The sequence below is a fragment of the Vicugna pacos genome, chromosome 15 (assembly GCF_048564905.1).
Source record: "Vicugna pacos chromosome 15, VicPac4, whole genome shotgun sequence".
In the NCBI taxonomy this organism is placed as follows: domain Eukaryota; kingdom Metazoa; phylum Chordata; class Mammalia; order Artiodactyla; family Camelidae; genus Vicugna; species Vicugna pacos.
In genome coordinates, this window is record NC_133001.1 from 34,718,809 (window position 1) to 34,745,603 (window position 26,795).

Consider the following 26,795-nt stretch of genomic DNA (forward strand, 5'->3'; position numbering starts at 1 on the left):
AGGATCATCATTATAAATATTGGTAACCTTACTGGTTGATGAAAGACTGGTTAACTGAGGATCAATCATTGGAAGACTTTAGCTCTCCTCTTAAAAAGTCTGATTTTTGTGGCCCTCTGAATGTCCACCTCTATGTCAGACAGTGAAGTGAAGCAGCAACACGCTGGGCTCCCCCAGGTCCCCCCGGGACTCCCAACTCCCCATCATGTAGACATCACAGTATGACAAAGGCAGAGATAGAGGCTGAGCCAGTGCGACCTGGCCCAGCCTCTCTGGATCATACCTTGCACAAGTAAAGTGTCCCGGCTGAGAGATGCTTTTTCTGGCAGATGCAGGGTGGGGACTACACACCTGTGGACAGACCAGTCAAAAGCAGGGAAGGAACCAGGCCTCATAGAGACCTGTTGCTTCAGCCCAGTGGGACTTCCCATTAGGGACCTGGCCAGAAAGAAGCCTTCCGGAGTAGATGTTTCTGAAAAGTAAAGAAACACCAGTATTCTTTGTAGTCATAAAAAGCGAAAAGAGAGCTGGAGGGATAAACATCTCAACCAACAAATTCTTTTTATGGGCTGTCTGGCTTTCTGCAAATTTTTACTGAACCAAGACATGTGTTCTTTTAAAATTAATACATGCAGGGCAAAAACTCAAAACAATATGCTGATTTATTCCATAAAGATACTTCCCAGGCCAACTGTGGTTTGTTTTACATTGTCAACAAGAGTAGGGGGTGGATGGGGAGGAATCTCGTAAAGTCTTAAGAGATGAAAAGTTTGGGTTCACACGAAATAACTGCTCTGAAACCTAGAGTAAGTTCAGTCTCTGTCTCTCCCTCTCTCTCTCTTCCTCTCTTGCAAATTTAATTGATCTTTAAAAGCATTTATTGAGCACTGCGAGAACACAGAAGCAAGATAAGATGAGGTGTCTTTTAATTTATTTAGGGAATGAACACATGCACATATGGAGTAGTTAACAATTCAAAGAAATATAGATAGAATTGAGGAACGATATAATTACCATTACCATGGACTATTGGGAGAGGTCAGGGAACTCAGAACTGGTTGTTGGGGCTGTATCAACAGGGGTTCCTATAAGCATAGACGAGCAAGGGAGGAAGAGAGACGGACACGTGACGTATCTCCCTTTCCCCAGCAATGTTCCAATGCCATAGGCTCAATCTACCTGCTCAGCTTCCGATGCAGGGATTCCTGAGGGTCTGTTTTGATGCTCTCACCCTGGGACAGGAGGGAAATCAGAGCTCCTGTCAGATTTGTTACGTACTGCCGGCGTTACAGCAAGAAAGAAAAAGTAACAACCTTCCAGCAACTGAGAAGGATGCTTTTGGCTGTGGGATTATTGAATTTAGTGTCACTGGGTGAGTCAGGACGACTGAATTAAGGAAGAAGACACCCAATGAGCACGTGAAATGACGTTCAAATCGTTAGTCAAGGAAGTGCAAATTAAAACCACAATGAGAGGCCACCACACATCCTTCAGAATATCTACAATCAAAGACTGAGACTGACCGTGCCAAGTGTTGGTTGAGGATGTGGAAGAACTGGAACTCAGACATTTCTGCTGGGAATGCAAAATGGTGCCACTGTCTGAGAAACGGCACAGCAGTTTCCAGTAAAGCTAAACTGTGCTACCAAGTGACGCAACAATCCCTCTTCCAGGTGAAATGAAAACAAAGGGGTGGTTTCTGAAGGACATTAAATTCTAAACGGTTTAAGACTGTACGGCTCCGAATATGACTTCTTTCCTTATTGCTCAGGCCCCGGTGCTGGGCGTCAGGACACCTTGGTCTGGTCCTCATTCTCTCACTAACTAGGTGTGTGACCTCCAGCAAATCTCACCTTTGTTCCTTTCCTCAGTGATCAAAATGGCATCACTTTCTGAACCCATCTTAGCAAGTAAAAAGCTTTCATTAAAATACTAGGCATGATAACACTCAGAAAAACTAGAAGTTTAATATGAATATAAAGTAGGGGGTATTTTGCATTTAAAAGAAAACTTTTAAAATGCTATATGTGGTATCACTATATGTATATGTTGTAGGACCAGATCTCTAAAGCAATAAAAATCATCAGTCTTTTTACTTCCCAATCTGTTAGCAAAGATCACAGGGGCTAAGTCTCCCCCAGGGGGACACTCACCTCTACCGGGTTGTCAGGGATGGGCCTCTGTGACTCCTTTAAATCATTCTAAGCGTCACACTAGGCTCCTGCAGGAGTTACTTTATTGCTAAAACAATACACTGAAAACTGAAGCCTAGAAATGGAATAAAATTAAAATTTAAAAAAAAAAAAAGAAAGCAGTTGGGTGACAAAAATGCCACAATGACGAAACAAACCTAGTATGTGGTTTGTATTCCATTGAATGAAGGCAGTCGCAACAAAAAAAAATTACATAGAACGTACGCAGGTCTGTGTTGTTTTTAGGGGAATCAGAAAGCACCTTGAGTTTGTGCTCCAAGGGCCGGTCGTGGCATTACCTCAGGCTGGCTGTCTCCTGTCTGGGCTTCTCCATCTTCTGCCCTGCCTCCCCGGCCCTCTGCTCGCTCCTGCCCCCACCCCTTTCTCTGCTCTCTCCCTGTCTCATCATATCTGAGGGTAGAAATGACTCTGTTTTCTCTTTTGGGAACCATAGGAACATGAGAAGTGTTTTTCTCTTTCCTGAGGTGTTTGACTTAGCTTAATGCACGTTACTTGAGTACCTAGAGCTAGACAGGTCACACAAAGGTGAATGAACGGTGGCTGGTCCCTGCCTGGCCTTGCTGAAGATCTGACGGGTGGTTGGGCTAAAGGATCTCAAGGTGCCCTGCTATTCTGAGGAGGGAGCGAGCACATCAAGTCATGCACATCAGGAAGGTTTCGTGGGAGAACTCCCCTCACTGGAGCCAGGCCTGGAGTGGGGAGGGAGATTTCCACAAGTGGACATGGGGGAGGGAAGGTGGCCCTAGAAGACGAAAAAAACCCCAAGCCAGATGGCAGAAGCATCTGAGGCAGGTTTGGAACACAGACCGTGCGTGGGGGACGTGGGGGCGGTGGGAGGCCCGCTGGAAGACAGACCGGGTGGGGCACGGGTATCCTGAGAGCCTCGCTGAGGACTTCGGCTTTTACGCTGTCAGCAGTTGGAAGAAGACGGCCAGATATTGGTATTAGTCTGCTCTTTTTAAAAAAAAAAAAAATTTCGTATCGTCTGTTTTGAGGGGAGGTAATTAGGTTTATCTATTTTAATGGAGACACTGGGGATTGAACCCAGGACCTCATGTGTGCTAAGCACGAGCTCTACCACTGAGCTATACCCTCCTGCTGGAGTTAGTCTGCTCTTACTCAGGGGACCTCACCTGTATGGATTCGTGCCCACCTCTTCCTGCTCCTGTCCCTGCCTGTCCTCCTCAGAGAAGCCCCAGCCCCCAACTAGGAAGGCTTGAGGAGCTGTGCAGGCTGAGGTCCCCTACACACCCTGGTGGATAGCTCACTTCTGAGGCCTACACTCTAGACCCTGAATTGCACTCCAAGGAGGATATGAATAAGGTGCTGCTTGGTCCCCTGCTCAGGGGCCACCACAGTCCAGGCTTCAAGGCTTCCGGGGACCTACTCGCAGCTGGGGTGCAACGGGGCTGGGAACCAGAGGTGCTAAGGCTGGGCAGAGCTGGACTAGCTGCTGCAGGAGTGGCCATCCTCTGTTCTCTCTCTAGACAATGATGTTAAAAAAAAATTAATGTCTTTTGACAAAGTGAACAAAGAGTATGTGGCAAAATATAGGAAAAAAGTATCCTGGAGGTATGCCTCAGAGTTAATGAAAATAATGATTTTTAAAAAAAATTTTTGTAATATTTGTGACATTTGTCAGCTTTTAAAATTTTATAATCAGTTGTGATGTCTCTTTCATTCTAAGGAAAGTTAATTTCATACCTAATTTTGTATTTTTGTGTTCTTTTTCTCAATGATTCTCCAAACTGTATAAGCTTGAGACTCACAAACATGGATCAGACCTTGGATGATCCCATATTAGCTCAATATATATGTGATTAATTACCATTGCTAAGTACCCCGACCTCCTAGGACTGAAGAACACTAAGGAAATAAAATGCATTTCAAACAAAGAGACAAAATAAATAACCGAATCAGTAGCTTGGCTGGAAAACTGCTATCTTCATGACTGGGACCTTTAAAAAATAGGACAGTCTTAGGCTCCTGACGAATTTCACAGTCCACTGCAGCCGCCTGACTGGAGGGGGCTGTCCAAATAGTCTTTGGTAGAGGCACAGTTACACAGCATTAAAAATTTCCAATGCTATTTCTACCTGTAATTTTCAGCAGACTATTTCCCAATCAGGTTTCCCAATTTTAAATCAGTTGCGATATGTAAATATCAAGTATTTAAGAAGGAGGAAAGAAATAATTTAATTCTTCATATGCAAACTTTATTGGCCAAAATTTAAGAATGTTCTATAAAACCGAACAAAAATTTACCTCAGAGTTCTAACCAGAGTCCAATTAAGTAACTAACTTCATAGTGCAATTGTTCGACTTGCTTTATTTTATAGATGAATATTACAGAAATGTTTAAAAAAGAAGTTCAATATGTTAGGGTTTGCTATGTACAAAATAACGGTTTATAGGTCTGGAAAGTGCTGCAGTTACAACTCCCCAAATCACGATTTCTGTCTTTCAAAATCCCAAACGTGGACAAGGTATATGAATCAATTGTTTTCAAGATATTGGTCAGCAGGAAAGAAAGGACACTGATCCCTGAGAGATGAGTAACAGACAAAGTCAAGCCCTACAACTGCCCAGATCACTGCCTGCAGAGTTTCCAGTCAGCGGTGCACAGAAGGGAAACCCTAAAGGAGTCCCACATCTCCTTTAGTTGAGGAGACAAATTGATCAACACAATGCCAATCAAAATTCCAGCTAGATTTTTTTTTTTAGAAGTTGAAAAACTGGCTCTAAAATTCACATGGAAATGCAAAGAACTTAGAATAGCCAAAACAAGTTACAAACGAGGACCAAACTTGGAAGAATAACACTATCTGATTTTAGACAATATAAAACCACAGTAACCAATAGAGTGTGGTATTGGCGTTATTACTGTTAATAGATCAATGGAACAAAATAGAAAGTAGATAAATAGACCCATGCATAAATGGAAAACTGATTTTCGATAAAGGTGCAAAGGAAATTCAGTGGAGAAATAATCGTCTTTTCAGTAGATGGTGCTTGGAACAAGTGTATTTCCATACACAATAAATGAACTTCAATCCATAACTCACATCATATGCAAATATTAAACTAGAATGGGTCACAGATTAAAGCGTAAAACGAAAAATCATAAAACTTTTAGGAGAAAATCTTTATGACCTTGGGTTAGGCAAAATATTTAGATACAGCCCCAAAAACAAGATACATGGAAGACACTGTGAGGATTAAATGAACTAATACAGGCAAAGCACTTAGAACGGGTAGAAACATGCATGTTACCATTCTCAGACCTCCTTCCCTCCCTCCTACACCCGCTGTCTATGCCAAACACATTGGACTCTACTTAGTTAAATGGAAGAGGCTCTGGACTCAAGAAGCAAAAGCCTTAAGAGTCCCAGACCTGGGACCTGGTCCCGGCTCAGCCACTCACCAGGTTTCTGAGCCCATTTGTGTTACTTATGCAGCAGAGCTTGAACTGTTTATGGGTAAAAAAAAAACGAGAAGGCTGGTCTAGCAGATTATCTCTATGATCCCATTCACCTGTTAACACTGCTTTTTGTAATTCAAAAGTACGCAAAAATGACCAAATGAGAAGCTTTTTGGCAGCTTTTAGGCACAACAGAGATTTTCATGTTACGATGAAGGTTATTCAGTATCTAGTAAGAAAGAAAACGTCGCAAATTATAAAGACATGACAACTCTTAAAATTTTAGTGGAACATTAAGTTGCTTCTTTAATGTTTTATGAGAAATTTTAACATGCACCTTATTATCTTCTGAAATCGAACATTTTCAAAAGTTCTGGATCGGAACTCCGCCTTTCCAAAGCTGTGCACGAAGTCTCTTGAAAGTTTAGGAGTTTGTGTACTTTGTGGAGGGTATGTCATGAGCTTGGCCTCAGTAACCCACCAGGAGAAATCGTTTCAGAAACACTCTGCAGCTATTCTGTCTTCTCCCAGGTCAGCAGGATGAGTGGTGAGTGAAGCAACTATCGAGAGGAAAGAGTTCACATGGTTCACTTTGTGTGAAATTCATTGGAGTAAGTGTAATAATCTACACATAATGCTGCCATCCAAAAAAACCACTCAGCTTTTTAAAAGGGTTGAGGGGAGACTTAATGTGGAAACTGTCTTTAGTTGGCTTCATCACACATAGATCCTTTGATTATATAACTTGATGAAGACTAGCTATGACTAGGCGTGACCCTGGAACAGAGCACACAGCAGGGCTTCGATGTTAATTTGAAGTGGATATGGCATTACCATGATGAGGAGGGAAATTTCCCCCATTAACATTCTACTGAAAAATTTGTCAGATGTGTCAGAAATTCCCAGTATTTTAAAGATTCAAGTAACTTTTAGAAATGTTGCACTCCTACTGGGTCAAGTCCTTATCCAGAAGCTGATCACTCAAGCAAGACGCCAACTTGCCCATTAAAGACATTTTGACTATAGGGCCAAATAGGAATTTTGTCTAAACAGGTAAGATTGATTAGATGCTATGTTTCAGTTACAATCCCAAGTCACGAAGAGCGTTCCTGATGTTTCTCATAATTCTTAGCAGAAGTCTTTGTAGTGCTCTCTGCTGGAATGAGCTGCTCCTACAAAGCTTACAATGTGGTTGATTCTACTCATTTGCTGTTGCCAGAATCACCGGTCCCAACTTGCACATTTGCTAGCTGTCTAGAGACAGCCAGAGGTAACAGCCTGGTGGACACCGTGTATCCATGAGGGTACCTGCAAAACTCGCATCCTTTCCACTGGTAGTTTCAGTGTTAGATCAGCTGTCAGACTCTGGGCAAGAGTCAGTTGGATTGATTTAGGTATCCTGATGGGCCGTTATAAAAGACGAGAGAGAAATTAGCTCAGTTTGCTTAACTGGTCAGGGCTTGAAATTTTGAGAGTATAAGTGCGTGTCCATGTTTTGGGGATAGCAAACAGGAAATTTAAGTTTTGACCTGATTTCCAGGATAAGGTTGGTTAGAGAGTAGTAGGGAATCTATAAATCACTGCTAGGTAAGTTCAATTAAAAATCCTTTTATTTTAATTACTAAAAATTGGGAAATACAATAAATCAAACACAACTCACGGAAATACGAACTACTACCAGTTTAGTGTATTTCCAATAGCTGCTTTTCTATGCACATTTTCATACAGTTGAGATCATATGCCTATACTGTTATGTCTTGCACTTGAACTTAAGATGCTCTGTGCATCTCCCTATGACATTCTTGTAATTATTTTTAATGTCAAAATAATACACTATTGCAGTTATAGTCTAATATGGTTAACTGCTTTCTTATTGTTGGACATAGTGTTTTGCTGTCAGAAAAATAATGCTGTTATGAATATTTATGCATAAATAATTATATACTTTTTCTCTTTAGGGTTATTTCTGTGAAATTAAATCACAAGATTAAAGACTTAATACATTTTAAAGACTAGATATTCCAAATGTTTGTGTCAAAACGCCTCCCAGCAGCAGCATATGGGAATGTTCTACCTCGTGGCATTATCGCCAACATTGAATGTTTCTTGAAAGAAAAAAAAAATCTTTGCTAATTGGATGGTAAAACAGAATCTTACTGTAATTTTATTCATATTTCTCTGATTATTAGTTACAATATATTTCCTTTTTTATTTTTCCTCTTCTACCAACAACTTGTTTATGTCCTTTGCCCAGTTTTTCCATTTTTCAGCCATATTAAATTATTTTGTTTTGTGAAATCTCCATTGAAGCAATAAAGCATTCACTAGGGTTCATCTTATTGGACTGATTTAAATATTTTATTTAAAGAAATATTCTGAAGACTGTAGTTTATTGATAGGAAAAATGTAAAGCATACATGTTTAAAGATCATTTTGTAATGACATTACCAGAAATAAATTTCTCCAAATAACATGATTAGTTTTGTAGTGCTACTAATGTAATGCAGTCTGCAGAAATGTGGTTTTTTTTACCTTCAAATCTGAGCACATTGCCCTTACATCACACAAAAAAAGGCTAATTAAAAAACCCCACAACTTTGATTAGTTTAAATTTTAGTAGGCCACATCTGATTTGTTGAAGAGCAAGTTCTTTTATTTACCTCTTCAAGGAAATGCTTATTTTGTTCACCTCTTTCTGTACATCTTTATCCTATAAAGAAAATACAAATATACAATAAAATTTCACACATTCATCCTGATACTCCAGGTACTTTGAAACAGACTTATGCTGAATGAGGGGATACTTTCTGAAAGAATATTACAAGGAAACTATGCATTTCTTCAGGCCAGGCATGATTCAGACCTCTGAGCATGTAAACGACGTTGAGCGCAATTTGCAGGCTTTCCCTCCAGCTGGTCTGGAGGGGCGGACCCAGGAAGGAGAGCATCTTCCACGTGCCAACACGGGACTTACTGGTGTGCTAATGGTAACACTGTTTTCCGCTGCATCTGTAACATGTGGAAGTCCTAGTCCTAGTAGCAGGATTTGAAGAAATCTGAGATTCTGCTGAAAGATCCAAACTACCTACTTTATCAGGTCATTTATTTTAAGATTTGAAAATCATCTAATATGTTTTATAGGACTCCACACACATTGTTATTTCCTTGAAACTAGTGTGGAAGTTAGGAAGAGTGGAAATAAATTCAGATGGAGGGTACTCCTATGCATTTTTGTGTTTAACAAATGTTTACTAAGCACCTATCCAAAAGGACTGAAGGAATGTAACACATTTAAAATAAACAGATGAGGAAAACTGGACAAAGTAGTTGTTAGCTAGATTTTTTAAAAACTGGAAGCTCTTCAATAGTTTTAATCATAAACATTAATACACTGATTCTATTGCAGCGTTTGATCAACTAGGGGTCTACCTTCTATCAAATCAATATTTTTGAAGGCTGTGAGAAAATATGGTTAATGAATCTAGGACAATAGTAATGCTTTATTTAAAAGAACATATAAAAAGCTGTAATTTCATGTTTATCTTTGTAACTCTGGGGATAACTCAGTCCCTGGTACCTAGAAGACCCTGAATAAATGCCTGTTAAATAAGTGGTTAGAAACTGGAGCTCAGTGAAAATGTCCCATATCTAGGAATCAATTTCTTACAGGTGAATGATATAGATGAGAGGATTATTTCAATTAGATGTCTAAAGAAATGAATATGCTCAAACTACAATAAAAGATTTAAAATTGAGATCAGGGCTTAGCAATATTTGCACTCAGGCACCACAAAGAATTCCTCCAATCACCCCCCAATCCAACTGCCAACACACATATCACCCCTCCCACTTTACCTCCTCCCCAGGGTTTCCACCCAAGTCTTTAATTGTTTGGTTTTTTTTTTTTTTTTTTTTTATGAATAGAGGTCACTGGCAGGGCTTTTTAGTTAAAAAAATCCCAACTAAAACCACCACCTCCAATCATGCTTTCCTTTGGCACACTGTCCAAGACGTATGCCCCTTAGACCATTAATCCTCTTTGGTGCTCACCCTAATTCCACCCTTCTATGCTTTCTCTTCCTTGACTTAATCTCCCCCTCCCCTTTTTCTCAGGCAGAGCTCAACTACTGTCAGGAGACTTTTAAATTATCTCCTCTCTCTAGTCTTGCTTGAATCCTTCCTTCTTTGCTGGGTCTTTCTCATTATTATTTAAATATGCTCCTGTATTTTTCATCTAAAATAAAACTGTTTCTTGACTCAAGCACTGCTTAACTTCTACCTTACATCTCTCCTCTCTTCCCCATCGAATTACTGGAGGGGTGTCTGCAGGTACAGACTGCATTCTCACCTCTGGTGCTCTGCTCTCTGTCTCCACCTCTACTGTTCTACTGAAATAGTCTGGGTGGAGAGCACCAATGACATGGGCATCCTTAACTTCACCTACTCATTCCAGCCCGGACTTCCCTAGAGTGTCTGACAGAGTTTGACCACTTCCACCATCCCCTGGATTCTAAGGCCCTGTCATCTCTGGCTACTTCTTTCAATCTCATTTTTTAGGTTCCTCTTCCTCCCAGTACATCTGACTGAACAAAGTCTTTGTAAATATACTTAGAACTGCGTATCTCAGGGGTGATCCTTCAACCCCTGCTTTTCAGGTACTACATCACATTTCTGGGTGATCTCTGCCATACTCGTGGCTTCAAACATCATTTATATGCCAAATACTCAATCACTTAATGGATCTGAAAACCTCACACACATAAACTCAAAATGTCCAAAACTGAACTTGCCTTCTCTACCAAACCCGGTTCTCCAATCCTCCCTGTGTCCATCAAGAGTAACTCCATCTACCCTGGTCAGTTTCCCAAGCCAGAAACCAAGATGTCATTGTTGAGCCCTCCATCTCCTGGATGTTCAATCTCCAACTTCTGTAGAGAACACTACCCACAAATCTGTTGAATCTGTCCTGTCCTCTGCATTCCTTACTGCTGTCATCTTAGTCCAGGTCCTCATCTCATATCTGTATCACTGCAGTAGTTACCTAAATGGTATTCTAACTTCCAGTTTTGTTCCCCTCCAGTCCAAGTCAGTCTCCACATGGTTGCTATTGTGTCCTTCTAAAACAATCTCTGTGTTACCTGTTGCTTAAGACACTCAAAAATGGTCTTCTCTTGCCTGTAAGGAAAGGGTATATAAGGCTCTCATCTCTCTCCTCAAGTACTCAACATTTCAGCCATATTGTACACTTGATTCAGTGCTTCTACATATCATATTTCTCAACTCCAAGCCTCTGTTTGTTTTCTAGTATTTCATAAATATGGCGTGTATGCCACCTGCATCAGTATCATCTGGGATATTTGAATCACTTAAAAGTGTGTGTTTATGTGTCCGTGTTTCCCTTCACCCTTGCCATGTGGGTACGTATTTTGATACTAATAGAATAATTAGGACACATTATTTTGTATTCTACATTTTTTCAGTTATATTAAAAATTGTTTTCTGACTGAACAAAGTCTTTTTAAAGCTGCGTAAAAAATGGAAACTGATCAACTAGTCAACGTGATATATAGTAAAGAAAAAATGCCCCAATTACTCAGCATAATGTTTCACGACTTTTTAAAGACAAATACCCATGTATTAGATTTTTCATCAACAACTTTTATTAATCTACTGAAGAGGTGGATATCTCATTGTTTATTACCTCTTATCAAATTCTGCATTCAATGTTTCCAAGAACACATCACAATTCTACATCTTCACATATTATTTTCAGTAATATGTCATTTGCAAAAGTCTAATTATATGTTGAATTGTGTATTAAAGGGTTTTTATTTTTAAGAAGTTTTTTCCCCAGTGCAAGTTTTTTTTAATGTAAATTCCAGATGAAGGCATTTCTACATTGACTTGAGGCCTGAGGAATTCTCAAGTGTGAGGACTTTAAGGCTGACTAGGACATGTGTGATCACTTCATTCAGACACTATGACTGTCTGATACAGCGAAAATCCTCACGTGTCCAGGAGTGTTGCTGTGTGAGTAATGGGTTTCCCATGTTTATTTCATCAAATTGCTTCTCTGACATGAATTATCTGGTATTTCCCATATGGCTTCCTCCTCCTAGTAGACATCTGCTGCTTCCCTTCCTGTTTGATTCTGAGATTCCTGTGTAGACTAAGGCTTGAGTTTTGGCTGAAGGCTGCAGCATTTCTCCCCTGTGTAGACTGGTGTCTGGTGTCTATAAAGGTTACAGCTGAGGCTGAAGGTTCTTCCACATTCATTACATCCCTAGGGTTCCTTTCCAGTGTACACTGCATCATGATGGCTAAGGTTAGAGCGTCAACTAAAGGCTTCACCACGTAGACGATGCTCATATAGTTTCTCTGCAGTAGGAATTCACTCATGTCATTTGAAAGATGAATTATTACTGGAGGCATTTCCATAATGATCACAAAGGGTTTCTCTTGGGTGTGAGTTCTCTGGTACGAACAAAAGGTACCTCTGGTGAAAATGTTTCCCACATTTATTACATTTATAGGGGTTCTCTCCAGTGTGAGTTAACACATGTGTCAGTGTTGAGCTGTGAGTGAACATTATAGTCAAAGAACTTCTCTCTGGTGTGAAACTTCTGCTACTGAGGAGATGAGAGGCTGATAAAGGTTTGTCTACATCCACCCATCTATTCATTCTTCTACACATGAATTCTGTGCTGATTCTTCAGTGCTAATCTCCAGTTAAAGTCTTTGTTACATTGGTTGCAATTCCAAGCACTCAGCCACCAGCTGCCTTCCTCTGTTTTCCCACCAGGGGACAGTCTGAGAGCTAAGCCCGCAGAGCAGAACCGAATGGACGGAAACTTGAGTGAGATCACACTGATAGTGAGGTGCTGTCACCACACTATGCAGCTCACAGCTTCTTTGTCTCTCCAGAAAAAGGCCAGGAATCTGTATTTTTAACAAGCCTCCCACCCCCAAGAAAATCTTAAAGATTTAAAGCATTGGGTTTAAATTCTAATTTCCTTAGAATCTCAGGTTACCTATAAAAACCTCAGGGAGGTCTGAGACCCTAGTCCAGGTTGCAGTATCAGTTTTATTTTCTCATAAATCTCTGTGCTTTCCTTTCCATAACACTCACCACACTTTAGTGCTATTAAGTGTTCAGTGTGTGCCTTTCCCACTAGACTATACAATTCATGGTGGCAAAGACAGGATTTTTTTCTCATTGTATCCCAAGCCTCCGGCAAAGCGTGCCCAGATTCGTAATACAAATGAATAAAGGTAATCTTTTTCACTCACTCAAGGACACACATTCAAAAATATAGATGAATTTGATCTGAAAGTGTCAGAAAATATTACATTTTGAGAAAAAAAAATCAATGTTGTCTGATAAATAAGAGAGAGATTTATTGATATTAAATCATTATACTCCTGGCATTTGGGTAATGATTATCAAATATCAACTTTACTAGATTGGGTACTGGTTAAAAATGACTGATCTCAAACTGATGCTATAGCATCAGTTATTTTAAGAAAATTAATCACAAGAAAGTCTAAGAAACTTCTTTAAGGTGTTTTTAAGATCAACTTAAAAACACAGCAAAGGCCATTATATATTGAGAAAGCTTAAGAAATAATATATTTTGGATGCAGATGAATAGAAGGTAAGAGACAAAAGAGCAGAAACAGGAGGGTGTAAACAGAGTAACACTTTCTGCCTATAATTCACAAAATGTCTGTTCAGACAGCAGGAAAGACTGTCCACTCTGAAGTGGCCTTAATTAATTTTTTTTTAAAGTACAAGGAAGAATAAATTCTCCAGGCATGGATAACACAGATGAATTAATCTACAAGAAATAAGTTTAAACCAGAAAGAAATAGGCAAATAAGAATTTCTAACAAATGAGATCCTGGCTGGATTTCATAAGTGACCCACTCACCCCTCTGAGCTGTAGCATTTCTACAACAGGAAGTCAGGGTGAACGTTTGTGGACTAATTATATTTTCTGAACTTATGTGAAAAATCGATGTCTTAATTAAGATAATCAAATATGAAGTTGTAATTAAGACAGAACATTTAAAGTAGGATGAGGATTTTATTACTACGAGTGGTTACTAAGGAGAGTAATAATTCTCAACATAGAACAGTTTGGAAATATAGCCCAGGACTCGAAACTACAGGCAACCTCCAAGACAATCATAAGCACCTGGTAAATATGAAGGGGTTCTTTACGTTCTGCACTCCCAGAGTCCTCTCCCTCCTGTGTTGTTTCTGGGATACTGTACTTATTATCCTATAGGAGTCTGTCTTAGAAGAGCAATTGATGTCACTTCAAAATATTACAACAATTTTAAAATAGTTTTTTCTCTACCAGATTAGCACATCCCTCATTGTAACACAAAATATTACACAGTGTTATTTATGTTTGAGCTTTCTCAGTGTGCTCCAAGTCAGTAACTTGGATACCTCCTCCAGGCAGGTAACTTCCAGGCTGCCGGGGTCGTCGGTATTTCACTCAGTGATCGTTCTCACACTGCCTCAGACACAGGACTCTCTCTTCTTCTTTTTTTTTTTTTTTTCTGAAGGAATGATATTCCTTTTTAAAAGGATCTGATATTACCTTTCTAGGGTCAAGAAAAGTCCACATGAATAATAAAATACTGTAATTTCAGACTCTGGAATTGAAAAGCTGCTTACATGCACGAATCTGGGCTCTAGAGGCCCCAGGGCTGACATTTCCAATATTAAGTGCAGTGTGATGAGCTCCACGCTCCCTGATGGGGACAGAGTCGTGTTCACAAATGACTGTGATGCCAGGAATGGGGTGTGAGTGCCCCGGGAAGAAGCAGGTATGTTATGCGAGTTCACAGGAAGGAGAGAACCAATGGCTGGGTCGCCTTCGTTGCAATAAGTGCCGATGCTAGACATTTTGGAAATGAACAAATGGGTCAGCAAATCACTGCTAGGGTACACTGCAATCTGGAAAGACTGATAACTCGCCTCATCCTATTGTCTAATTGGAAAAGAAACTGAGGTATTCTTAACAGTATTAGAACCACTTTCAAAAAAAAACTGCTAGGAATACAAATAGAAACATCATTGGGAAAAAATAAGAAACACAGGAATACCTGCTAATGCCATTTTGCTTATTACATTCATATTTCCACACTGTCCAGCTTTCCTAGTTACATTTATTATCAGTCCTATTTATTATTCCTATTAGCAGTATTATTTTTATTTGTATAGTATCAGTCTTTTCAGTCTTCCTACCAATACTTACTGAGTCATTGCTATATGCCAGGTACTACATTTAGCAGTAGGAGAGTGTAATGAAAAACACACCCAGTTGCTACTTTCATGGAACAATCACACAAATTAACTATGTAATCACAACTGTGCTAAATGACATGAAGGAAAAGTATGAGACACTTTCTTGCCTGGGGGTGTCAAGGAAGTCTTTCCTGAACAAATGACATTTATGGTGAGGCTTGAAGGATGAATAGGAATAAAGCTGGTGAAGGGAGGGGCGAGGTTGTTCGGGAATGTTTAAGAGAGAGGGAACAAAATGACCCGAGGGTACAAGGCAGGAAAGAACACAGTGCAGAGGAGGGGTGAGAGGGGGAACATAACGGAGCTTGAGAGATTGGTAGGAGCTACATCAGAGCCCTGAGGGGCATGTTAACATTTTGAACTTCATCCTAAAAGCAAAGGGTTTTAAGGCAGGGAAATGACATATGAGGTTTATGTTTAATCCGTGGTTTTGGCTGATATTGAGAGCCAAGAATGACAGGGCAGGGGGCAAGAAGCTGTGAGGAGACCAGTTGGGAGGCTCACAAGATTGTGGCTCAGGTGAAAGGGGGTGGAGCCCTGTGTGGAGTGGTGGCTGGGGAGAGGGAGACAGAGACAGAGAGAGAGACAGAGAGAGAGAGAGACAGGGCACGAGCAGTTGGATAGCTCAGGGCATGTTTTAGAAGAGGAACACTGAGAACTTGGTGACTGGGTGGATGCCTGGGAGAAGAGGGTGTCAAGGATAATTCCCAGCTTTCCGAATAGGGTGGATGGAGGTGCCATTTTACTAATAGGGAAGATGGAGGAAGAGCAGATGCAAAGTTGACGAGCTGAGTCTGAGATGTCTATGAGTCATCCAAGCAGAGGTGTCAAGCAGGATGGTGGATAACCAGGTCTAGAGCTCAGAGGAGAGCTCAAATTTGAGGACCTGTGGCAGGCACACAGCATCTGAAGCCTGGAGGATAGGAGTGGGAGGCAGGGAGGAGGAAAGGGGAGAGGAGGCCCAGAGACAAGCATCAAACCCGGAAGCTTGTCAATATCAGCCCTCCTGTGAGAGAGCTAAATACTACGCCTAAACATCTGCAAGTCAAACCTCACTATCATATTGCATTTGAATCTCATATTCTAATAAGAATGCACACTCAGTGTAAAATGACTGCATGTAACCCGAACTGACATCATTCAGGAGAGATGTAAGACAGAACTGGCCCAACCACTAACATGGAGCAAGCAACCAAAGGGACAAACTCTGCTCTCTGCTGAACAAGTCACACAGACTGTGTTCTGGAGAACAAGTGCTGTTTTGTACCCCTATTAACTAAGGGAGGGATGAGTCAGAAGGACAGTGAACCTTGTGGAAATCCTGAGCAGGTAAGCAGCCCAAGCCCCTGTGCAGGTGTAAGAGGCCCGCGGGGCCTGATTAGCCCTGTTTAGAGACAAGGGCATCCCCGAACCTGGGAGTTTCTGGCCAGGCCTTGTTTCACTTCCTGTTACTGCCCTGAACACTCTGGGTACTCCGGGGAAACCAACCTTTGCTTTTCCACCTCTGTGCCTTTGTTCATGACCTGCGACATGCCTCGCCTGCACCTCCACATTCTGTACATCTTTCAAAGTCCACCTCTGATGCTACCTTAATCTCTTCTAGGTGAAAATAATTTCTCCCTTTTCAATATTTTCAGGACCAATTATTAGCACCTCCTTTAGCACTTCGAGCTTTCTACCCTGAGCTCCAGCTACTTGGACCATAACTACCTATGTTCTCTTCGAGGCTGTAAGCTCCTAGGGGGCGGTGGGCATGCCACAGGTTTATGTTCCTGCTCACAAAAAACGCTGGAGCCTGTTCTCCCAAGCAGAGTGATTCCCAGGATGATAATGTTTACGCGGCATGAGGAGGGAGCAAGAAAACATCTATCTGCTCCCTTTTGTTCCCACAATACCAGCATAGACGAACACAGACTGAGCGGTTAGTGCTGTGAAATTCCTGAAACTTGACGCACATCCAGAATCCCAACTTACTGAATAAAAAGGCGAGAAGCAATGCAATAGTTTCTTTTTCATAAATGTTCCAAGGCCAAGAAACTGCTAATACATATTTTTCTTCCTCATGACCTTGGACAGCCACACCCTGCTGTGTGCTGGGGACTGACGACGGAAACCACGTGGACGCTCCTGCTCTCGGGTGGACAGCCTGTCTAGCTGGTCTGCCGCCTGTCCCAGTTTAATCACCTGCTCCCCAGAGTTACACTGTCCTCCATCCTTCCTCGTGGGGCTTCTCCCATTTCCTGCTGTCTGACAAGCATCAGCATGTTTTTAACTGCTAGCCCGTGATTTGCATGTCCCTTAAAGATACAAGCAGTCTCCTGATGAAGGATTATCTATAGCAATTTAAAAAACTTCACAGTACACATTAAATCCAAGTCAAAATGAAAGCTCCAGATGCACCTAAGCCAGTTCATATTTGAGGCTGGGCTAGTACTGATACAGTAACGACACTCCTCATCACTGTGTGGACTTACCTCTTTGGTAACACAAGGAAGCAACACCGCCAGATTAAGGAACTTCACAGCATCATCTGTTTGTTCAAGATCGATATAACACTAGAAGTGAAGAATAATCGATATGAAGGGTAGTCACATTTTTATATAATGGATTTGAAGTGCTCTTAGAACAGTGGTCTTCATTACCTTGGCCAAGTACATGTAATTGGACTTAGAAAAACCAGGGTGTAGTTCTTCAACCTGATTTCAAGAGAAGACAGAAAAGAGGATGACAGAAGAATATTAAAACAACAACAAGTAAAGGGGATATATTTCAATAGATCAAATATTAACCAAATTTTCCTAAGAATTTACACCGGTGGTGTCACATCAGAATCATTTTGTCAGCTCAAGTATCCTTTGGGTGGAAATACAGCTTTTGAGCTTATCCATTAAAATAGAATTTTTATGGTCATAAAGCTTATAAAGTACTGAGATACTTTAAGATTGGGGATTCCTTTGTATAACCATCTTTCTCACTTCCCATTCCCCATCCTTTCTTCTTTTTCGTTTGAGGGACAAAACAACTGCTAATACGCTTTCCCCAGGACAAGTCCCTACATTTCACAATCTCTTTAGGAAATGAGAGTAAAGCGTGACTGGTATCCCATGGCAAGCATCTTCCACTACATTAATATTTGATTTCTTGTGATTTCAACACGTTCCATGTGCACTGAATAATATCTGCAGTCCCTCACATCAAGTACTTCTAAAGAAAAGACAGATGCTTAAAATAACTAGTCCAAGTAGCAGACGTCCTTGCAGATTTTAATACGTGTGTATCACAAAGGTACTTTACTCCTCATCATACATACCAGTTCCTTTTCTTTATCTCTGTAAATAAAAAGTCTATCAGGTATATGGTGTTGCTACTAGGGAGTTCTTCTTAGAATCTAAGTAAACCTTTTCATCAAAGCCTGATTTTGCTGTTGTAAAGGCCTATGCAAGGAAGCTCCCAACCTGACCCCGGCCCCAGATGCAGAACCCAAGAGAAGAAGGATACTTTAAAAATTTCACAAAAATTGCTTGTTTCACAATATACAAACAAACCAGACATTTCCAAAATTAAAAAGTGAAAGAGTTTCTCTGTTCTAATTTTATTCTCATTTATAATCTCATTCCCCAGAAGTAACCACTATCAACAGTTTTGACAAATGCATCCTACAGACCTTTTACCAAGCAGAGGCAAACCAGAAGAAAACAAAAAAAGAAGAAAAGAAAAAGATAATTAATTTTTTTTAAAAAATGTTTTAAATGGGACCATTTCTTATGTATTGGTCCAAAACCTTTTTCCCCCTACAACATACCACATATACATTTTTGCGTTAGTACAGACAAATCTACCTCACTGTTCCTAAGAGCTGTATTTCATACCACACATATACCATAATTAAATTAAGCACTCCCCATTAGACATTTAGACTTATTTTTCACTATTACTAATAATGGTCAATGAGCACACTTGCTCCTATATACTTGTGTGTATGTGATTATGTGTGTAGGAGAGACTCCCAGGAGTTGAACTGCTGAGTTAAAGGATACACACACATTTTAAGGATGGATACTAATGGAGGGGAAAGCAAGACCCAGGGTGCTGAGGAGCGCTCCACCACCTCACGAGAGCACATCCCTTGTAAAGGCCATTTACTCTCTGCAGAATCCAAAACAGAAGGGTCCTGGGAGGAGGAGGAGGACAAAATTTCTTGGGCTGGGACGAAGCCAGACTGGGTATAACTCTTTAAGACCAAGCAGATGAACGGCGTGTGGATCTGGCCCAGAACCTTCTGGCAAAAACAGCAAGACCTCTGACAGATGGAAGGAAGTTGTCAAGTTCAGTCCTGGCCAGAGCCCTGAAAGTCCTGTAGAGCCATCTGCGGTGCTGATGGGTTCTGGTCCTCCTGCTCCCTCTCTCTTGTTCAGTTATTTGCACTTTAACTCTTTGACTTTACTAAGTGCATTTCTTGAGCCATGCTAATAAAAATTGTGTATACTTACAAAACCAATGAGTTACAGGTATTAAATGCACAGTGTAGGGAATATAGTTAATAATTTTATGTAACATCTTTGTGTGGTGACAGATGGTAACTAGACTTACCATGGTGATCATTCTGAAATGTACAGAAATATCGAGTCATGTTGTGTACTAGGAGCTAACATAGTGTAGTAGATCAATAATACTTCAAAAACAAACAAACTCACAGGAAAAAGAGATCAGATTTGTGGTTACCAGAGGCAGGAGGTGAGGGTGGGAAGAGGGGGAATTGGATAAAAGCAGTTAAAAGTTATACACTTTTAGTTATAAGATAAATAAGAACTAGGGATATAATGTACAACATGACAATATAATTAACACTGCTTATGTTATGAAAGTTAAGAGAGTAAATCTTAAGGGTTCTCATCACAAGGAAAAATTTTTCTGTTTCTTTAATTTTATATCTGTATTAGATGATGGATATTACCTAAACTTATTGTGATAATCATTTCACGATGTATGTAAAGTCAAATCATTACACTGTACACTTTAAACTTAAACAGTGCTGTATGTCAATTATATCTCAATAAAACTGGAAGAAAAAAAAGGGAGGACGTAGATTAAATTTTATTTGACTGTACCCTCTATGGCCAGTAGTTGCCCCAGTTCTGTTCTGTCCAAATCCCCTCTGGATAACTTGCCCCAGCTATTCATATAAGCAGTTTATTTCTTTAAGGTTGGCATTTTATTCTATATATACACCTTAACACTTACATCTAATTAACCAGAATGATCATAAATGAGAACATCTCTTTTTGTGCTCATGGTTTAAAAAAAAAAAGGACACAGGCAGGCAATTAACCACACCTAAATCCTAAAATGGAGTAGATTCTGACCTTTGCCAAAGGCCCTGGCTGAATAACAGGGGAGGTAGTGTTACCCAATAGAATGTTCTAATGAAGGGGCAGTTCCTAGCCAGCTCGAAGAACACTGTCACAACACCTGGCAGGCAATACTGTACTTGTTTACTTGGTCTCGGCTGTCCAAGTTCCCTGGAGGGAGCTGCTATGTTGGTCATTTCTGTGTTCCCTACATTTGACACTGCTTGGCACTAGGTATGTACTTAATAAACGCTGTTGAATAAATTAGCTTTGTTTTAAAACATCTCATAACCATATGCAGCAGCCCTCTGTCGCAACAAGACACAGAAGAAAGTTCTGCAGCCTGTTAAACCTCCAAGGAAGATTCAGGGATCATATGACTGCAAACAGGGAGTGACATTGGGGTGGCCGACAATGCCACACCTGTCATCTACTACATCCATCCTTCCAGTGGTTCTCAGCCATGCTATGGGCTGCACATGGAGCCCCAAGAACTTTAAAAACACTGATCAAGCTTTAAGACACTTAACATATGACCTCATAATTCCACTCCTAGGTACTTACTCAAGGAAATTTAAAACATGCCTACACAAAAGCCTGCATATGAATGTCCAAAGAAGCTTTAACCATAACAGTCTCAAACTAGGAACGACTCAAATGTCCACCATAAGCAAACTGCAGTATATCCATACACTGGAATGTTACTAGACCATCAAAAGGAACGACTGATACACTCAATAAAATGAACGCATCTCAAAACATCATGCGTACAAACTCAATGATTCCATTCATATAAAATTTTTAAATAGGCAAAGCTAATCTATAGTGACAAAAAGCAGATCAGCCATTGCATAGGGCGGGGGTAGGGGAAACTGACAGCAAAGGGACAAAGATAGCTCTCAAGGGTGATGGCAGTGTCCTTGAAATGGTGGTGGTTACATGAGTATATAAGTTTGTCAAATTTCACTGAACAGCACACATAAAGTGGGTACACCATATTGTAATATAAACTATACTTAAATATATTCAGGGTTTCTGAAATAATTAGTCTGGGTTGTGGCCTGGATTAGCATTTTTTAAAGCTTTCTTGTTGCCTCTAACTTACAGACAAGGTTAAGAACCACTGCCCAAGGGAATCAGGCTAGAATTTTGGATGAGATGGGAAGCATGCTATAGTTTGAAAGAATTCCAACAGGGGATTCACAGACGACTCCTGGTCTAAAACCACCTCCCTAGATGTTTTCAGGCTGTGGAGAACCAGATCTCACCTGTTATGCGAGCAAAATAATAGCAGTATTTATTTTCCGCTAGAGCACTTAATGTGCTACACCTGGCTCAGGAAAATTACATGTACTATTTTATGCAATTTTCACCAAAGCCATATAAAGTAGGTATTATTAGGCCCCCTTTCCAGATGAAGCACTTAAGATTGGGAGAAATAAACATGCCCATGTCATACAGGCAGGAAAAGGCTGAGGTCTCAAACTGTCTGATTCCAAAGCCAGGCTCTTGATCTCTATAGGATGGAACTGAAGGCTCTGGGGACACATTCCTGAGAACTTTCTCTGGAGTGTTGGAGTGGTGTGCAGGAGTTCTACAGTCTGGGTTCCAACAACATGACCTCCTGTGGGGAGCAGGGGGCTGCAGGCTCTCCTGGAGTATGGGAGCCAAGGTCTGTGCTGTTTCCTCTCTTCCTCCCCTTGGATTTCTTAAATCCTCCATAGCCTCAGCCCTCAGCCCTCTAGGTTCCTCAGTACCCTCAGCTGCTGCAGGAAACACAGGGAGAAGCATTCCGATGCCCTCCCACCCTCTTGACAAATACCATGGAATTTATTTCACATAGATTCTAAGTCGTGGCTGAAAGGCGAGGTCCCCAAGATGGCTTGCCAAGGTGTTTACATTTTAATGAAGTTAAAATTCTGTGAGCTTTTATTGAGAACTCACTAGGTGCTGGGCACTCTCTAAGCAATTTCATTGCATTAACTTATATAATCTTCACAACAACACTATGAATCAGGTTCTATTATCTCTGTGTTATTGATTAAATTGGGAGACAGATCAAGCACCTCTCTCAACGCTAATCAGCCAGTAAGAGGCAGAACTGGGGTTTAATCAGGTGCTCTGGTTCCAGAGTTTGCAACCCTTATCTCTGTATTACTGTGCTTCTCACCACTTTTGATTTTATCTGTGTAATACTTTAGGTGCGTTAGCACCTTAAGAACTTCCGTGCAGTGTCCTGAAAACCTGATCCCACAATAATAACTTTGATACTGTGAATAAATGAGTTTCAAGTTTCTGTTAATTAACACCTTTTATAAATTATTTACCTTAAATACACTATGATCTATATTCTTACAAAGTTTAATATGGAGGACTAATTCTCAGTGGTAGAAAAAAGGTGAAGTGATAATGCAGTCCTAGACTTTATTCATGTCTTTGATCTGTCATTATGTGACACCGGAAAAAACTAAGTTCCTGAGGTCCTGATTCCCTTTTTATAAAACAAAAAAGATCATATTAAATAAAAAAATAAGAAACACATGGCCCTTGTACTTGACACTGAAATAATGGACAGACATAATATAATATACCTTAAGGAAATTCTGCAAAGCTTCATGTACAGTTGAGGATGGTATTTTTCCAAACAGAGTAGCAGCCATTTTTCTCTCAATCCAGCTCAGTTTTGAGACCTGCAAATATAGAGCAACATCACTCTTAGAAACTTGTTCACCTTTTGAACAAGTAATCTCTCCCCGGTTAGATGTGTGTGTACATATATATGCATGTGTGTGCATGTAAAGTAATATAATAAATAAAAATATAAATACACATCCATAAATTATATATGAGAGACACCACCTTTATGGTATGAATATTTTGCCAATCTTTTTCATAATTCCAACAAACTATGAGCTCTAAAAGCACTGGTTAACACACCAATTTGAAATACTCATACGAAGGTTTGTGCCCAGTGAGAGAAAGAGGGGTGGGGTGCGGAATAATGCTGATCCTGTATGTTCACATTATTCGTGATTCTGAGCTGACACACGATATTCCCCTGCACAGAGTGCAATTAGTGAGAAGACCCTGCCTCTGCTCTCTTCCTGTCTCCCCATGCTGCCAACCTGACCCAGAACCTAGCAGCTCAGAAGTGTGAATAGAATGAGGATCCTCAACCTAGGAGGAGTGCACAGTGAGGGCCCAGTATAAATATCTACAATTCTGGAGAAAGTTTTTAAATCAATGACCATCAAAGTTAAATCTCATATTACCATTTATTTGTTGCTTTCTTTTTCAATTTTTTCTTCTTTCCCAGTATATGTAATAAAAGATTAAAAGGATTCAGAAGTGAATACTTAAAAGGGCACTATGCTCTCCCCAATCCCATCAAATGCCTTCCTCCCCATTCCCATCTTCTAGGGGTCTGGGCAGCCTTTAACTGCTATTTAAAAAGATATATTCTGTCAATATTATATAATAACTATAAGTGGGGTATAACTTTTAAAAACTGTGAATTACTAAGTTGTATATCTGAAACTTACATAATATTGTACATCAACTATAGCTCAATAAAAAAAAGGCACAAACTATTATGTATAACATAAATAAAAGCTACACGGATACATTGTACAGCACAGGGAATATAGCCAATGTTTTATAATAACTTTAAATGGAGTATAAGCTATAAAAATACTGAATGTTGTACACCTGAAACTAATATAATACTGTAAGTCAACTATACTTCAAAAAAACAGAGCCCCCAAATTATTCCCTTGCTTGTCTACATAATGTTACTTTATCACTATGTTTATTTTTGCTTTTTTTGAACTATTTTTTTTCCACAATGGACATCTGGGTCTTTTCCATTTTTTTGCTCTTAGGAACAAGGTTGCTATAGGCATTCTTGTACATGCCGTCAAAGCACACTTGCCAGAGTTTCCCTAGGGTAGGCACCAGTGTCATACAGCAGGCAAATAATCAAATTGAAGAGATAATACCCAACTGTTTCCAAGATGATTGTGCCAATTTGTGCTCCCATAACAATGTAAGAATTCCTGTTGCTACATATTCTTGCAACAACTCATATTGCTATTTTAAAATTTTATCAAACAAGTAGGAATAAAGTAGCATCTCCTTGTTTAATTATCACTTTCTATTATTTCTAATTCAAGATTTGTGGTTTTTAAACTGTTTTTTATTTCTTTTTTTTTTTAACATTTTTTATTGATTTATAACCTGTCTTTTATTTCTAATATAATTTTATTATGATCAGAAAACCTGTATGCTACCAATTCTTTGAAATGATTAAGACTTGCTTCATGACTGTATATATGGTCATTTTGTAAACATTCTACATATGCTTCAGAAATGTGAATCCTCTGATGGTTAGATACATATTTTCATGTATGTTTATTGATCGAGGTTATTAAATGTGAGGCTCCAATAGATGTTTTACATACTCACTAATACTTTTTTTGTCTTCTCTTCTATTAATTACCAAAGGGGGGGTGAAAATTCCTTACTTCCTTACTTCCTTTCCATGTCTTTTTATTTCTCCTTCATATTTTCTATATCTTTGTTCCTGCTTTCAGCAATGTTTTCAGATTTATTGTAAAGTTCGTTAATTCCCTTTCTAGTGGTGCGCATCCACTGCTAAATCTTCCCAGTGAGTTTTCTTTTAAAGTCAAATAATTCACTTTTATATCAAAAATTGTTTCATCTTTTTCAAATCTACCTGTTCATTTCTGTAGTCTCATACTCTTCATCCATTTTCCCCCTAATTCCTCTTATTTTAAAAACACATTATATAGGTCCCTGTTTAATATTCTGTATTCCATGTTTCCAAAATCTGAAGTCCTTTTAGATCTATTTCTACTCTTTTTTTTTGTTTTTGTTGATTGTCATTTCTAGTGGTTTGTTTCTTTTTATATTCTATTATTTTTGACTGTGAGCTCAATTCTGTAAGAATGTTCTAAGGCCTGTGTGAAGGTACGTACAATCCTCCAGGGAGGATGAATATCAGCTTCTGCCATTTGTCTGCGGTAAGAAGATCAGGCTCCAACTGGAATTAAAATTTTCTGCTTGGGTTTTTTAAAGCCTAACCAAATAGTGTACATTCAAGCCCCAGACTCAAGTGAGGTTGGGTCAATGGTTTTTAAATCTTAGGGGAGTTCCCTATCTTCATGAAGGCTAAGATTCTTAATATTTACAACTGACATAATAAAAACTGCTTACAGGGCTGTTAAAAAGATGAAATGAGCTAAGAAAAATAAAGTACAAAATGGATGTATAGCAGGTGCTCAACAAAAGCAATCTTCCTTCTTCATCCCTAATCCTCTACAAACCTCAATTGAAAAGCTTCCTCTTTTGCCTACCCTAATTTTCTCATTCAGAAATAGCATTTCTCTTTGGGGTAATTTTTTCATGCATCTGTTTAAATATTCCTTCACATTCTGTTAGTTTTCCATGAACAAATGTAATTTAATAACACACTGGGTCTTAGATTTACCAGCTGCTTTTATTGCTGTATGTTTCATGTCCTCTTCTAATTAAGTCCCTTGATGACAAGGACAGTGTTTTATTTATCTTCTAGCCAGCGAGCACATAATTTATGCTCAATAAACTCCGATAAATGAAAAAAAGTCCTCCCACAAAACAGAGAGCAGTGCACCAATACTGGATGCATGTGTGTAGGCAGCTGATCACCTGAGAAAGCACATTTGAAGAGAGACAGTGTGACTGCTGCAGGGAAATGGAAGGTAGTAAAGAAAGAAAACACATGCTTTATAAAGTTGTATATTGTATGCAATGCAATATATAATTATAAAATACATAAGTTTATAAACTCATAAAATATGTACTGATTTGATCATTTTCCTTACAGCAGGCTCTAGGTAAAATAATAAAAGAGTTATCTTGATTGTGGTGGTGGTTTCACTGGTGTATACGTCTGTCAAAATTCATCAAATTGTACATTTGAAATATGTGTAGCTTACTATACAGGAATCATACCACAATAATGTGTTAAAAAAAAAAAGACTAAGTCACAGAAAATACATCATATAACCATAGTATATTCAAGTAAGATTTACAGATAAAGGCATTCAACTTACAGTATAACAGTATCTTCCCTTGAGGTAATATAAAAATGGTTCTTCAGGTAAAAATTCAATTGCTTTATCTAGATGTTCCTGAAAGAAAATCCAAAAGAAATATCATCTCCCAAGTTTCAGGTAGTGCTGAATAGAACTCTGCCTGGTATATTCAAAGGGGCTCTACCACGTTTTTTTGGTCCCCCTCCTCAATCTTAATCATTAATACAATTAAGCTTATCAATAATTCAGTCATCAAATGCTCACAACTAGAACCAGAACTGTGACTATAATTTAATAAAGCTACAGAAATGTCACTATAAAAATAGAAAACATCCAAGTCACATTTCTGTCTGCCCATGACTTCCCCAGCTAATACTTACTGAGAAGCAAACTTAC

General features: G+C 39.5%; 1 protein-coding gene across 14 annotated transcripts in view; it reads right to left on the reverse strand.

Annotated features, from left to right (window-relative positions):
* The window catches only part of RMDN2 (regulator of microtubule dynamics 2), an 84,099-nt gene that overhangs the window by 19,700 nt on the left and 37,604 nt on the right, over positions 1-26,795 (reverse strand). For 3 of the 14 annotated variants that reach the window (XM_072937900.1, XM_072937899.1, XM_072937902.1), the window contains 7 exons: positions 26,418-26,495; positions 22,896-22,994; positions 17,599-17,652; positions 17,431-17,511; positions 1,180-1,232; positions 439-472; positions 118-351 (listed from right to left, as the gene is read on the reverse strand). In XM_072937900.1, coding sequence (XP_072794001.1) covers positions 136-351; positions 439-472; positions 1,180-1,232; positions 17,431-17,511; positions 17,599-17,652; positions 22,896-22,994; positions 26,418-26,495 — 615 coding nt within the window. In that variant the 3' untranslated portion in view covers positions 118-135. The other 11 variants (XM_072937898.1, XM_072937911.1, XM_072937910.1 and 8 more) reach the window with 10 other exon arrangements.